We start from the raw sequence: 15432 nt of genomic DNA, 5'->3' as shown, positions 1-15432 counted from the left end.
GGTATTTGCTAGGTAATAAAAAAAAAAAAAAAAACAAAAAACAACTGGAGTTTCCTTTGGAATGGAGAGTGTAAACCCCCCCTCCACCTTTTTTTTTTTTTTTCTTTTTCAATTATAAATTTACAATCAGAGGCTCTTAGGCAAAGATTTGGGAAATAGGAATAGCAGTTCTTTACTAGTATGTATTACAAAGCAAACAAACACAAAAAATCCCCCCACCAAACATCTACAGCATTAATAACAAACGAAAACAGTACCAAGAACCTTGAGGGCTTTGTTTCACAAAACCCAGGGCAGTTCGGTCTCGGTGTCCCTGCAGGATCCTCAGAGCACCAAGCTGAAACAGTGGAAAAGTCCCGGGCTGGTAGCTGGGATGGCAGGGTGTCCCGGCAGGCAGGGGCAGGATGTCCCGGCAGCGCAGGGGGTGCAGGGTCACGCTGCAGCAAGAGGAGCAGCGCCGAAGAAGCCGAAGGCGAGGCAGGGCCTGGACCAGCTCCTGCAGGTGGCCGGGAAAACTCAGGATTTAGGCCAAACTGGTGATAGTAGATTTTCCAGGACTGGATCCCTTTGGCCACAGTGAAACTCTTCCAGCCAGCAACAGCCGTTCTCTCCCTCCCCGAACGCCGGAAAAAGATGGGCCCGCAGCTGCCTCAAGCTTTGTCTTTCACCTGGTTATCTCCCCCTTCCACCTTTGTCCACCTCTTTGTTTCGGTTAAGTACTCTCAAGTATCCAACACTTGGTCTCCTTGGTAACTTATGGGGAAAAAATTCTTTAGAGAAAGAAGGAACAAACCTAACCCCCAACATTATCCACCCCGAATTTTTTTCCCATACCAACATATTACATTGAGTTTAAACTGTTAAAATATATATCTATCTCTACATACATGCAAATATGGATACAGCCACACTGTCATGGGTAGTTCACCCCAAAACAAGGTCCCTTTGAGGTATGCATCGGGTCTCTCCATCCTTTTGCATCACCCACCAGGTGCAACCTGGTTCCTGAGCGAAGACAACCCCACGGATGGGATTGTCTTTGCTGGAGGCAGGATTAATCCAAACAGTTTTTCCCAGCATACCTCTCATGTGTACCACTGGAACCTTATCTCCCTCTGTCGTTTGCAAGGGCTCAGATTGGGCAGGACCTGCTCGGTTGGTGGAACCTCGAGTGTTCACCAACCAGGTGGCCTTTGCTAAATTAATATCCCAATTCTTGAAGGTTCCCCCACCCAGTGCCTTCAAGGTAGTTTTAAGCAGGCCATTGCACCGTTCAACTTTCCCGGCCGCTGGTGCATGATAAGGAATATGTCTTTATTATATTTCTGTTTACATAAACAAAGATACTGCACTTTCAAGCTTTCACTTACCATAGAGAAGACACCTACATCACATTAGGTGGTTCTTCCCTACAAAATCACTTTCTGCTGTTCACAGGATATGCCTGTGATGCAGAGGTCACCCTACAGTCAATGACTGAGGATAAAAGTGGGGAAAGACAGTCCTACAGTCAGAGCAGAAAGGATCAGACCGAATGAGACGTCTTAACACCGGAAATGTGAGTATCAGCCAGAAATTCAACCTTTAATCAATCTCTTTGGCATTGAAAGGGGCATTGTGGTGAGAGAGGTGATGTGGGGTTGCTGATGGATCTGAATAAGAGACCACATAATAAACCAAACAACGGCTAAATAAAAAAAGATCTTTAAATAGGATACAATAAAAATTAAGATTGGTAATGAGTGAATCTTTTGTCCCTTATCCCCAAACAAATATAGACTGCATCTTTGCTTCACCTTCAAATTTTGTTGAGAAAACTGTGTGGCAACTCTGTCATTAATCTGGCTGCGTTATGAAGTAATAGTAATTACTGAAAAGTAAAACCAGACCTTGTATTTCTGTAGGATATCTGGGTTTATACAGAAATGCTTTCCAAGTTATGTAAAACTAGAGGTGGCTGTGAGTCAACTCATACATATGCATCATATTTATCCAACAGCTCTTCCTTATTGCTCCAATCAGCACTAGCCAGTCTCGGTGGACTTTATAAATACATACAAATAGTATAAAGAGCTGTGGAAAAGCCTCTCTTCTACTTCACTGCAGAGTGCTCAGAGTTGAAAGCTTTTCTGGAGACCTCATAATTTAGGGGTTTTTTCCCTTCCTCTTCTTCCACAACACTCCCCAACAGGTAACAGAGAAATTACCTTTGTTATATTCAAATGTTGCTACTGATGATTTTGGGACTTGAACTGGTTAGTCCATAAAAAGATATCTGCCATGTTTTTTTTTCTTTTTCTACAGGGTAAAAGTGATAGCTGAGCATTTGAAGACAGTACTGAATATGCAAACTTTGACGGCAGTGCTATGAAAGAAGAATCAGTCAAAAATAAACACATAAGACTGTCTTATTTTCTTTAGAAACATTTTATAATCTGTTCAGAAGATCTTTTCAAAATCTGTTCAGTTTCTAAATTCTAGTCATCCTTTTGTCTTTTCAAGCAGCCAGTTGTGTTTTGATTGCAGATTTGCCTGGCTGTTTGCAGCTTCATCAGCTGCTGAACACTAAAACGAAGTGAGTTCTACAAAGCACCAAAGAAGGATGATCATTGGGAACCTCAGTGGATTGAGTGAATTCAGACTCCTGGGTTTTCCTGAAATCTCTCATTTGCACCCTTTGCTCTTTGTAGTTTTATTATCTCTTTATATCCTCACCTTGATGGCTAACACAGTGATAGTTTTCATTATAAACAGTGACAATACCCTTCATACCCCCATGTACTTCTTCCTCACCCAGCTGTCCTGTTTGGATATCTGCTATTTATCAGTCATTATCCCAACTATTCTGGAGAACCTGCTGGTGGGAACAGTAAGTATTTCCCAGACAAGATGTGCACTGCAAATGTTTTTCTTCCTTTTCTTTGGAGTTGCTGAATGTTTTCTCTTGGCTGCCATGTCCCTGGATCGTTATTTTGCCATTTGCTACCCCTTGCATTACACAATCATCATGAGCAGCAGGGTCTGCAGGAGCCTGGTGGCTGGGAGTTACATCTGTGGAGCTGCTGTGGGCTTGGTTCACACCCTCACAACGTTCAGCTCACCCCTGTGTGGCTCTGCCATCGACCGCTTCTTCTGTGAGATTCAGCCTTTCCCGGACCTGCACTGTGGCAACACTTTCCAAAGAGAAATCCAAGTCATTGTGGTGGCTGTCTTTGCTATTCTCAGCCCTTTCTTACTGATCATTTATTCCTATATTCGTATAATCTCCACAAGTCTTCACATGGCATCAGCTGAGAGCCGACAGAAAGCGTTTTCCACTTGCTCCTCACACCTCTTGGTTGTGGCTCTTTTTTATGGCACTGCAAGCTCCATGTACCTGCCTGGGCCAGTTTTGGCCTGCATCAGCTCCACGTCCTGCCTCAGGACACCCAGGCTCTGCGCTGACATCTGGGCTCACCTCTGCAGCTTTCCTGTCCTCCCCAGGGAGTTTGCTGAATAAAATAATCCTCGAGAAAGGACATATGACACAAGCCTAGGAGTCAGCAGCACCCCAGGAGAGTTCAGCAAGGTGCTGGGTAGGGGATTAGGTGAGGGGAAGAACTGAAATAAAATGCGCGTTTTTGCCTGGATTTGCGAAAGACAACAAGAAAGAAATACAGGACCCCGAAATGCAAACCCACTTGATGGGAGAGGCAGGTGAGCATCTCTGCTTCAGGAATTACACAATGCACTCCACTGCAGCTTGCAGACAAGAATCCTGGCACTTGATCCCAGCATCCTCCACCCTCTGCCCCATGGATTTACACAGGCCCAAAGCCCCAGTGGTCACTGAAAACATCCAGCTGTCCACACTTTGCAACCTGCTCCTGGGTTCTGCAGCCTGTGGAGAAAGAGAAATTCCCGCTCTAGGAAAAGAGGCAGATCTGAGCTGGGCTTTCTCAAAGCACACTGAAGGCAGAGGTGGGTTTCTCTGTGCTGTTTGGGAAGTAGCACAAGAGCCACAAGGGAATCAGAGAGAGATTCTCAACTCCAGAGGCACTGCTGAGTGCAGCCTCTCCTGACAGCAGCTAGGCTCCAGCCCCTGAGGTGCCCTGTGCCTCCAAACAGAGGTGCCCGAGCCTCTGACCTGCACTGACCAGGCCTGCCACAGCTCCGTGTCACACCGACCACTGCAGTGTCCAGCCTTGCCCTCCTCCAGCCAGTCCCTTTTACAGCCTGCTCCAACCTCCACCTTACATCAAACCCCACTGATGACACCCACTGCTCCCTCTGACCTGCAGGGGGAGGAACATTTCCTCATTTGCTCTTGTGGCCAGTGGCACCTCTGTAGCAGATTTTGTGTCCTGCTCAGTGCCCCTGAGCTGGCTTTGTGCTGCTGGACCTGTCCCAGTCCCCAAAGCAAGGCTCTGGCTGAGTCTCCAAAACAGCCCTGATATGGGGGACGTTTATGGATATGAAAAGACGAGATTTTAGAAGCAGCTTTTGGTGATTTTGTAGAAGTAGAGAAACAGCCTGTACTGAGGACACATAGAAGATCAGCTATTAAGCTTGGTTGTTAGGTAGTTACTAGGTAGAAGTCATATAGGTAAGATGTATATTGGTGAAACTCAGCAAAGCGGGACCTAGGTATTTATCAAAAATTGATAAAGCAGAACTTTGTGGCTTGAATCCAACAAAATCAAGCTCTTCATCTTTGGCAAGAGCAAAGTGACCTGAAAAATAGCCAAACCTCCAGTGCGCCTGCCCAGAAGTGAAGATCAACCTGAAGAAGACGTTGGCCTTCCTCCCGAGACCCCAAGTCACAACCGCCAGGAGGTGTGACAGCTAATCAGAATAGGAAATGAGAAAAGGCGGGAAATGGGCAGGTGCGGAGGTGTGGGTTTGTGGGACCAATGTGTATTTAAACCTGGAGCTTTTCCTCACCAGGTACGCAGACGTTGGAGGAGATATCCCCCAGTGTGTCCCAGCTGAAAATAAAACATTACTGCTTTACAATTTTCTAATGGTGAAGTCCTTCTTCTACGATTCAGCCCCAATTCCCCAGAAGAGCCTGGCGCTCCTGCAGCAGTCTGGCTGGGGAAGGTCAAAGCCACACCAAGGAATGGCTTGGCCTGGGACGGGAGCACCGCCCGGCCCGCCCCACGCAGAGCCCCAGGGACAGCTCTGGGAGCGCGTGGGCTGGGGAGGGAAGAGGGCAGGGAGAGAGAGAAAACTCCCAGCACTTTGGGTCTGGAGCAGGCAGGGGAACTCCAAGGCCTCCCGAGCCTCCCTGCAAGTGACCAAAATGTCCCCAAGCCGCCCCAAAGCAGCTCCCAGCTGTTTTGGGAGTAAAAAGCTGTTCTATCTATTGAAAGGCCTTCAGGTACATGTAGGGCAGAAAAAGGCCACCAAGGGCTACACCCAAAAATGGACCCCGGGTCACGGGTTTTCACACTTTGATGAGGTTGGTCCATTTGCATCTCGGGGGTTAATCTTCCTCTTCCAGCTTCGGGTAATGAAGTTACTCCCAGTTTGCTCCCCCCAACTGACTTTTGTTTCCATTTCTCAGGGCCTGAGGCAGTGAGGTGTCCTTGATTGCCAGGCCTGGAGAGGAATTGTTGTGTCTGACCAAAATGGGGAGACAGCAGCCCACACTGTATATGGAGTTTAGAGTTCTACACTACAGAATTGCAGGATTACAAATTTATGAAAAAAGCGAAAATCTTACGGCATCAGGGGTGAATAGCAACCAGCTGCCTGCCTCCTTGGAGCACGAGGAACACCAACTGCCTGCTGCACAGGCCAAAACCAGGCGGGTCAAGTGCAGCAGGAACAGAACTGCCTCCAAGCACCCTGAGTGGGAACCTGGCTAAAGCTGTGTCTGATGAAACCCAGCCTAAGCAGGCCTGGAGGAAGGAGGGAATGTGAAGCTGCTAAAAAGCTGCCCAGGAGAGGCAGCAACTGGGTGTGGGCCTGGCAGCCAAGGCTCACCCAACACAGCCTCTGGAGGTGCCAGTCCAGTGTCAGGCCATGGGTGTACCTTGAGGGCAGATAAAATTCACTGGGAATGACCCTGTGACAGCTTGGGTGAGCCTCAGAGGCACAGGAGTGTGCCTGGGAGGAGTGGAACAGAAATCCCCAGCAGCCTGCGTGCCAGAGAGAGCTGTGATCGGCCTTGTGCCAGCTCTGGGCAGGCCTGCACTGTGTGGGCTCTGTGCTTTGGGGGAGGAGTCACAGAATCACAGAATCATTAGGTTGGGAGAGACCTCCAAGACCATCAAGTCCAATCCAACGCTAACCTCAACTAAACCATGGCACCAAGTGTCACATCCAGTCTTTTCTTAAACGCATCTTTTCTTAATCCACCACCTCCCCAGGTAGACCACTGCAATACTTTATTATCCTTTCTGTAAAAACTTTTTTCCTAATATCCAGCCTGTATTTCCCTTGGTGAAGCTTAAGACTGTGTCCTCTTGTTCTGTCAGCTGCTGCCTGGAGAAAGAGACCAACCACCACCTGACTACAGCCACCTTTCAGGGAGTTGTAGAGAGTGATGAGGTCACCTCTGAGTCTCCTTTTCTCCAGGCTAAACATCCCCAGCTCCCTCAGTCATTCCTCACAGGGTTTGTGTTCCAGACCCCTCACCAGCCTCATTGCCTCCTCTGGATGTGCTCAAGCGTCTCCACGTCCTAAACTGAGGGGCCAGAACTGGACACAGCACTCGAGGTGCTGCCTCCCCAATGCTGAGTACAAGGGAAGAATGACCTCCCTGCTCCTGCTGGCCACACCATTCCTGATCCAGGCCAGGAGCCATTGGCCTTCTTGGCCACCTGGGCACACTGCTGGCTCATGTTCAGTCAGCTGTGTACCAGAACCCCCAGGGCCCTTTCTGCCTGGGCACTGTCCAGCCACACCGTCCCCAGCCTATAACGTTGCAGGGGGTTTTTGTGGCCAGAATGCAGGACTCGGTACTTGGATTTATTAAACTTCACCCTATTGGATGAAGGAGTGGCAGCACTGCCAGCCTGTCAATGAAATTAACTCCCCCCTTCATCAGCAGGTGTCTCAGTGACTTCCACCTGTGACAGGAACCGTGTGAGTTCCTGTGCCCAGGAACCACGTGGCTCGGTGGTCTCCATGGGCCTCATCCCTGTGTGGCCCTGTGTCACAGAGGGGCAGAGATGTGACACCTCTGCAGTGATTGTGACCTCACCTGCCCAATGACTCCACCTGAGCCCACTTACCTCAGGGTTGGTATCCTGAAAGCAGGCTAACAAAAGAGCTGGCCTTCAGGATAACTCAGCATCGGTTTTCGCTACTGACGTGGCAGTCTATTGAAGAAATTTGTTTACTTTTGACCAGTATTGTTTACTGTTGTCTTCAGCTTTCATCCTGTCAAAGGTAATCATGATTTGACTCTTGGGATAGATGGCGGAAGGAGGTATGGGATGAAAGTCTAGGCTGGTTTATACCTTCCTAGCTGAAGGCTGAGCTGTCACGCCTTCGTAGGCTACCCAGATACAGCCTAGGCTAGAATTCTTATTTGCTGATTCTCTTTTCTTTACTATAGTCTAGGATAGCTAATTAGGGGGTGACTGTAGTGTGTAGTGTGCAGCATGGCAAAAAGCCCACCTTGGCTGCTGCAGGGGGGAGGCACGCAGAAAAGGCGGAAAAAGGAGAGCAGCAAAGGCAGGAGTTAAGTCAGTGGCTGAAAGCTGGTCACTCCTGCAGAGGAGGTGGGAAAGCCACAGAGAGTCTGCCGTTGATGCTGTGACAGCAGCAGCAGGGCCTCTTCAGAGAAGGTAACCTGCACTGGGGCACTTCAGAAGGAGCCTTGAACCTCCTGTGCCCTGGGGCTCTGACACTGATCACAAAGGTGTGAGCCTGCAGTTCAGCAGCTGGTACAAGCATCACTGAAAGTCTTGATGGCAAATGCTGTTCCATAGGTTGTATTTCTTTGGGGTTTTTATACTTTTGGTGAGCTGCAGTAATTTCTTTGCAACCAGGTGACAGGATTGACACTGATCTCTTTCTGGAGCACGTCCTGATCTCCTTGGTCATCGAGAGCCGTGCCCTCTGTTCCTGAGAGAGGAGGCAATGACCACACCAGGGAACAATTCCTGTGAGTAACAGCCTCACTGGCAGGTTTGGACTTTGTGAATCCCACAGGCAACTGACATGACTGGTGGTCAGATCCCAGAGTGATGTGCACACATCCTAGAGTGAACTCTGGGATGTTTCCTGAGAGCAGCCAGACTGAGCCAGGTGCTTATGATTAGTCACAGGAAAACACCTTTTGTCTCTCCTGTGTCACTATGTACAGGCCTCTGAAGCATCGTTGCTCACAGAGAGGTCTGACATCCTGGAGTTACCTTTTGTGATCAGCACTTGCTCGTTTTCAAGAAGTTACAATCAGTTGCAATCTGGGAAAGCAATGCAATCTGCAACTCTGGTGAGAAAGGGAGGTACCCTGAGGCCCAGAAATCAGAGCTGGGGTTTGTTGGACTCTTGGCAAAGTAAGCAGGGGACCAGACTTTTCCCAACCAGTAAATTTCAATGGCAGTGCTAGGCTTCCCCTGATACGGAGTTGAAGGTTTGAGCTGGTTGTCCTGACTGCTTGTGTAGAAAATTCAAAGTTTAAATGTGCTTTTGTTCCTCCCCTCATCTCCTTTCAAATGGCGTTTCTCTGCAGTCGTTGCTGAGGGAATGGCTCCTCCAGAAAGGATCCTCTTTCCACCGGAGAAGATTTGCATGGTCTGGCAGCAGAGTCAGAGGGCTGGAACAGGGCTCCTCAATGTGGGCAACACGTGCTTCCTCAACTCTGTCCTGCAGTGCCTGACCTACACCCCCCCACTGGCCAACTACCTGCTGTCCCGAGAGCACAGCCGGACCTGTGAGTGCTTTTGGAACATCTCCTGAAAACCTCTGAATCAAATACCAAAGATTCCCAGAACCTGGAATCCCATTTAGGAGAACAGCAGCCCTTTGTCAGCCCCATGAGTTTATGTTCATTGAACACTCTAGCCTAGAAGCCACTTGTCCTGCCCAGCTGTCTTAGCCTTCACAAAGACACCTCTTTCTAGCTCCAAGTCTTTATTCCTGCAAGTTAAACCCTCTTGGCTTATTGCACAGAAAACTGTCAGTTTAGCATCTCTCTCAAGAACATCTCCTGCCCACTAAAATGCCCTGGGATCGTTGGGATATTGGGAGGAGTGGAGTATTGCACTGGGGCGGGAGTGGAAGAGAAGGAGTATCCCACTGCGCGGATATTTTGCTAACCCGAGGACCTTCCCTGTGTCCCTCTTCAGGTCACCAGAAGGGTTTCTGCATGCTGTGCATCATGGAAGCCCACGTTAACCAGGTCATGCATTCCCCTGTCAGTGTCATCCTGCCTCTGACTGTCCTCAGGGTTTTGACACGTAAGTCATGCCAGCTGCTTAGACAGGTTTTCTTCCCTTCTTGTGTGAGAGAACTGCAAACTTCTTCTTTCTTAGGCATTGGAGAACATTTTGAGCCTGGCAGGGAGGAAGACGCCCATGATTTCTTCTGCTGTACTGTCAATGCCATGCAGACAGCTTGTCTGAGTGGATTCAGCAAGTAAGCACAAGCAAATCACTCTCACAAAGTTCTGAACCCTTTGGACTGCTTGATGTGCTCCCCTCAAGGGAAAACCTAAACCCTGGGCTTTCAGGCCAAGCAAAACCCTTTGAGGAGATAATGCTCTGTCTTACTTCTTGTTTCCAGCTTGGACCTCTCTTCTCAATCCACTACCCTTGTCCATCAGATATTTGGGGGCTTTCTGAGATCCAGAGGTACGTTTCCACAACTCTTGCTCTCTTTGACATTGCTTGTGCCCTTCTGTCTGCCTGTGCCTGACAGTTGGTCCTGGGGCTGGTGGGACAAGGTACAATGTGTAAATGGGCAATGGCCAGTCAGCTTCCCATTGCTCAGCATTTGAATTTTTCCTTGCAGTCATCTGCTCCAACTGCAAAGCCATTTCTGACTCCTATGAGCCCTTCCTGGATGTCCCTTTGGATATCAAGGTAAGAGGCTCTGCAGTTGTGCTTGAAGACATTCCCAAGGCCCCTGCAGCTTTCCAGAGTCAACACATTTATTTCCCTTAAAAATGTAGACTGCGAACACCAAGAGATCTGGGGGGTGGGCGGGAAGGGGAATGGATGGCCTCCTGCAGAGGCCGTGGCACTGGTCTCTCTGTAGGTGCTGTTTTGAAGCTGGACAAGCAGCATTATCCTCTCTGCGCCCTTGATATATCCTCGTCCCTCTTCCCTTTGCCCTCCCATGACACCTGTCTGGCTCCCAGGCTGATGGGTTGGATTGTTGGCACCACTGCTGCCCCTGCACACTGTCATTAGTTGGAAGGAGTGGTGGTACAGGAAGGGTGCTCTTGGTGGCTCCAGGAGCTGCTGGGACACAGGGAGATGTTCAGCATCATCCTCTCTTTCTGCCTCCTTCTGGATGGGTTCATGGTGGATCTCTTCAGCATCAGCTGCAGGGCTTTTCTTGTCAGCTCCTGGGAAATGTTTGGGTGAGGGAATTTCCTGCAGCTCAGCATGCTCATTTCTTACTCCCCCAGGCAGCCTTGTCCCTCGGTGCAGCCCTGGAGGACTTTGTGACACCCGAGCACCTGGACGGTGAAAACTGCTTTCAATGTAGCCAGTAAGATGATTACTGAGAACATATTAACAGCAGATCCTGTGTCAGGGGGCTGCATGTCATTGAGCAGAAGTCATCTTCTGCTGGAGGTTTACTGCACACGGATGAGATGCAGCTTTTTAAAAAATATGGCAGTGAATAGCCTTAAAATAACAAAAGCTGTGTGAGACAGGAGAGCTTGCCTGTCCAGCTTGGGGTAGAACTGGGTGCATTTCAGCACTGGGCTCTGTGCTTGGTTTCAAGGTGTAAGAAGTATGCTGCTGCTTCCAAGACGTTCACAGTCCACTGCGCACCCAAGGTTCTCACGGTGTGTCTGAAAAGGTTTGACTGTTTCACCGGCGGGAAGATCCACAAGGTGTGTACACAACTGCTGGGCAGCTTTCTCCTCCTGGAACAGATTTCCCAGAGCTTGTCACGAGCCACTCGTGTTGGCTTAGTCATGTTCCCTTCTGGGGAGAGGATTCCCTTAGGAAGACAGGCAAGCTGTCTTCTCCAACAGAGCCGCTTTGGCCAAGAGCAGTTTCCGGCCACCCGAACCATGACATGTCGCTTTATGGAAAACCAGCTGTTCATGAGCCCCTAGGATGTATTTCCACACCTGTGGAGCCTGGATGTGGCAGGCTGTTCTGTGCCACAGATCAGGGTCACTTGTGAGCCCTCTTGGTGTCTCTATAGATTGTGGAGTACCCCGAGTACCTGGACCTTCGCCCGTACATGTCCCAGGCGGAGGGAGAAGCCGTCCTTTACTCCTTGTATGCTGTCCTGGTGCACAGTGGGGTCAGCTGCCATGAAGGACACTATTTCTGCTACACAAAGGTAAAGAGCAACTTCCTTCCTTCCCAATGCGGAGAATGTGTGCTGGGGAAAAGAAACTTTCCCGTCAGTGCTACTGACAGCCAAGGTTTTGGGGCAGAAGATCTCTTTAGGTGCTGGACTGGTGTTTTTTTGACGTACAATTTGTTTTAGTTTTCTGCCAGTGTTTTTGGACAGAAACCATGAGGAAATCCTTGCCTTGTTTTCACAGGCCAGCAATGGGCTGTGGTACCAGATGAACGATGAGTCTGTGGAGCTTTGTTGCCTTGACACAGCTCTCCGGCAGCAAGCCTACCTGCTCTTTTATGCCAGGTAACAACCAGGATCAGATGTGTTCAGAAGGCATTTCCTTTTCCCTGTTCACTGTTTTGCTTCTCATACTCCAGAGTGTTTTTGTCACTGAATGCAATCACTACCTGCATCATTCAGTGCTATGAAACCTCTACTACCCCATGTCTCTCCTTCAGGCTGCTGCCCTGATGTAACTTGTCTGCTCTCTGATGCTGGACTTATGTAGAGAAGAGCAAGAGAATTAAAAGGGGCCTTCCAGGGAAGATGGGGAGGGACTCTTCATCAGGGAGGGTTGGACAGGATGAAGGGTATCAGTTTTCAGCTGACCCAGGGCAGGTTTACGTTAGATATTAGGAAGAAATGCTTCAGTGTGAGGGTGATGAGACAGTGGAAGGGGCTGCCCAAAGAAGTTGTGGGTGCCCCATCCCTGGAAGTGCTCAAGGCCAGGTTGGACAGGGCATGGAGAAGCCTGGTCCATTGTAAGGCATTCCTGCCCATGTCAGGGGGGTGGAACAAAATGAGCCTTAAGGTCCCTTCCCGCCCAAGCAAGTCTGTGAATTTATGAAACGGAGGCTGTGGAAGGTATAAAGGTGAGGATTTGCTGTGACAGGAGCAGACTGGGTGGGAAGGCTCTAGCTGAACTTGCCAGCAGTGGCCTTGGTTAAGTCTTCTGTCACAGAAACCTCTGCAAGAAAACGACTGAACCCCAGAGGAGGCTGCGCCAACAGCCCTAAACTGAGATGACCCTTTTTTTCTCCAGATGCTCTGATCTGAAGATTGTAGAGAAGGCTTCTTCCTCACAGGCACCACCATATGCCACTCCCTTCCTCAGCCACTGGGCAGCAGCCAGCAGCAAGCAGGCGGCTTCTGTTGGCCCACAGGGGCTGCTGGGCACGATAAAGGTAACTCTGGGATGGAGGGCCAGGGCACCAGAGGAGCAGTGGATTTCTTGCTAGGATCGCAGCATTTTTCCTTTTCCCCGTCCCACCCTACAGCATTCTTCTCAGCCATAATGCTGCTTCCTCTCAAAGCATCCCACCTGGATTCATCCCATCTGGATCCATCCCATGTGTGGGCCTTTGGCCCTTCGGCCTTGTCAGCCCTCCAGAAGAGCCTTTGTGAGGCTCGGAAATGTCCCCTCCCAGAACTTGTGGGGGTTCCCCACTGACTGTGGCCCTTTCAGGAGGGAAGGGCAGCAACTCTCCACTGTTCTCTTTCCAGGACATGCTGGTGGCTGTGGAAGAGCTTGGCAGGGAGCAGGCCTGGAGCAGATCCCCGCTGTGGGGCAGGGACAGCCACAGCTGCTCTGTGGACACCATGGACTGTGAGCACCCTGCAGAGAGAAGGGACCCTGCAAGCTGTGACCACGCTTCTGGGAACGGGGCAGCTTCAGGACCTTCCAGCAGGAGCTTGTGGTGCGCTGGTGCCCCCAGGGCTGCTGAGGAGCAAACCCCGCTGTGGCCCAGAGACACGAGCGGATCCGTGCTGGGCAGCTACGACCTCCGCAGCCGCTTTGTGCAGCACACTGACCACGAGTCCCTGCCGAGGAAGAGGAGGAGGCAGACTACAGATCCTCCACATTGTCACCAAAGCCTTGTTGAGAGTGCAGTGCTAGGCTTGAGGCAGTCTCCAGTGCTCGGGGCTACTCAGGAGCCATCCGGGCCCAGGCTGAGTGAGCTGGGCTATGACCTCCGCAGCCGCTTTGTGCAGTGCAGAGCCCAGCTCCCTGCGGCAAGGAAGAGGAGGCTTTCCATGCCCCAGTGACGCCTTTCAAAGTCAGGGCGCCCCGGGGCTGGTGCAGGCAGATTGTGGCCTTGGCTGAAGCAGAATGGAAGATCATGTAATAGATACATAGCATTAAATGCATGGATTAAAGTTGTGTGTATTAAAACTTTACAGTGTAATGTAAAAACCCCTGAATTCCTGGAAACAGTTCCAGGGCATCTCTTTCCACACCACGGTCTTTTCACAGTCCAAAGGTGTTACCTCGACATCTGCCAGAGACATAACCGGGAAACGACCCATTAATCGCGGGCTGACCACATCTTCACAGTTCATCAGGAGATCCCATACCAATCTGGGTGGAGGGCGGCAGAAACCTCCCGACAGAAGATTCGGAGACTTTTTCATTCAGACATCTTTTTAATTTCTCAGGAAACTCTTTCAGATATTCCTTGTGGGATACCGGACATTCCAATGATTGTATTATGTATATGATGTCATATTCTTCGGGTTCGTTACCGTCTTGTTTACGCCTCAGGGTAGAAAAATGGTCTAAAACACCTCCCCTGAGACCCCGAATGCGTGGGCAGTACTCTGGAGAAGCACCCTTTGCTGCTCCTGGATTGTTCACCCAACATTCGATCGATGTTGTCCCCGAAATTGCTTTTCAAATTTGTTAACTAAATCTTTGATTTTGGAAATTGGCTCTGATCATTTAAAACAAATTGGTGCCGTGACTCGGATACAATATCGGTGCTGCGGAACCCCTTTGCGTGGGAAGGCGCCTCTGCCGATTTTTTTTCGGCGGCCCCCGCAAAACGGGAAACCCCGTGGTAGCTATTGTATCACGAACAAATTTAGGTTGAACAAATTTAGGTTGAACGCCACGATGAAAGGAGGTTCTGGATCCAGAAATATCAGGGAACTCAGGAAGGACCAGGGAAGGTCCTTCGGAGCCGCGGCTAAAACTTTCACTCGTAAAATTCTCCGTGCACGAAGACTCCACGCAGGAAAATAGCTGCAAGTATTGCGGGTGGAGTGAGTGTGTTTGGGTGAGTGAGTGAGACGTGGCTTTGTCACGAACCGGGTGTGGGCCTGCGCGCTGCATTTCCAATCTCCCGCGAGGGACTTGGTCGGCAAACAGGGAAGCGAAACGGGAAAACTCATTTTGCTCATAAAACCCGGATTCAAGGGGAATCCGGGGGACCGATCACGGGAAAGCTAAAAGGGAAGGTTACGTTCCTTTGAGTTCGGGAAATCGGTAAACCTTTTGCCTAGGGGCTTGGTAAGAGGCCAGGACACAAGGCAGAGGACCGTCGCTGGTGGAAAAAGCCCTCAGCTCAGCTCACCGAAAGGGTAAGTAAACCTGCTCAGAAAGTGGGACCCGGTGTGTGTGGAAACACCTTGGAGAGGAAACCGGCTCTTAGCGAAAAGCTAAGAAAACACCTCTGAAAAGGTGAGCTGCCCTTGGAAAAGGGGACAGAAAAAGAGTAAGTTCCAGAAAGAAGCCAAAGAAAAACAAGGTTCAGAATCAGAGGATAAATCCCTCGAGATCCCACGGGAAAGTCCATTGGGATGGATGCTAGAACATTGGGAGGAATGTTCTAAAAGGAAAGGTAAGTCCAAGGAAAAAATGATTTATTTTTGCATAGAGGTTTGGGGAGGAAAAGAGTTCAGGAATCATGTAATTTGGCCCACTTTTGGCACATTTGAAAAATGGACTTGCAAGGCTTTATGTAACTATGTGGCTAATAAAGAACCACAAGACCATGAGGAAAAAATGTATGCAAAATTGCGGGTAGGATCCAGGACGGGCTTGTTTACTCTAAGATCCAAGAGGGGTGTCTCAGCTCCGGGTGACACATGGGATCCCCCTGACTATCTCCCACCTCCATACCTAAGACCCACACCTCCGCCTGTACCGGCTCAGGCGTCCCCCTCGGCACCTCCGGG

The 15432-nt window shown here is 49.8% G+C and overlaps 1 protein-coding gene across 1 annotated transcript; it reads left to right on the top strand.

The window, feature by feature from the left end:
* The first annotated feature begins 2602 nt into the window (after positions 1-2602).
* On the top strand, positions 2603-3499 carry LOC136301662 (olfactory receptor 10C1-like). Its single transcript, XM_066204786.1, has one exon. It carries the CDS (start codon positions 2603-2605, stop codon positions 3497-3499), a length of 897 nt encoding a protein of 298 aa, XP_066060883.1.
* Positions 3500-15432: the final 11933 nt, after the last annotated feature.

The sequence above is a fragment of the Chamaea fasciata genome, unplaced genomic scaffold (assembly GCF_029207755.1).
Source record: "Chamaea fasciata isolate MVZ Bird 193981 ecotype frontalis unplaced genomic scaffold, bChaFas1.0.hap1 SCAF_27, whole genome shotgun sequence".
NCBI classification, from domain to species: Eukaryota; Metazoa; Chordata; class Aves; order Passeriformes; family Sylviidae; genus Chamaea; species Chamaea fasciata.
Note: the sequence above shows the minus strand (reverse complement) of the source record. Positions and strands in the feature narration are given on the sequence as shown.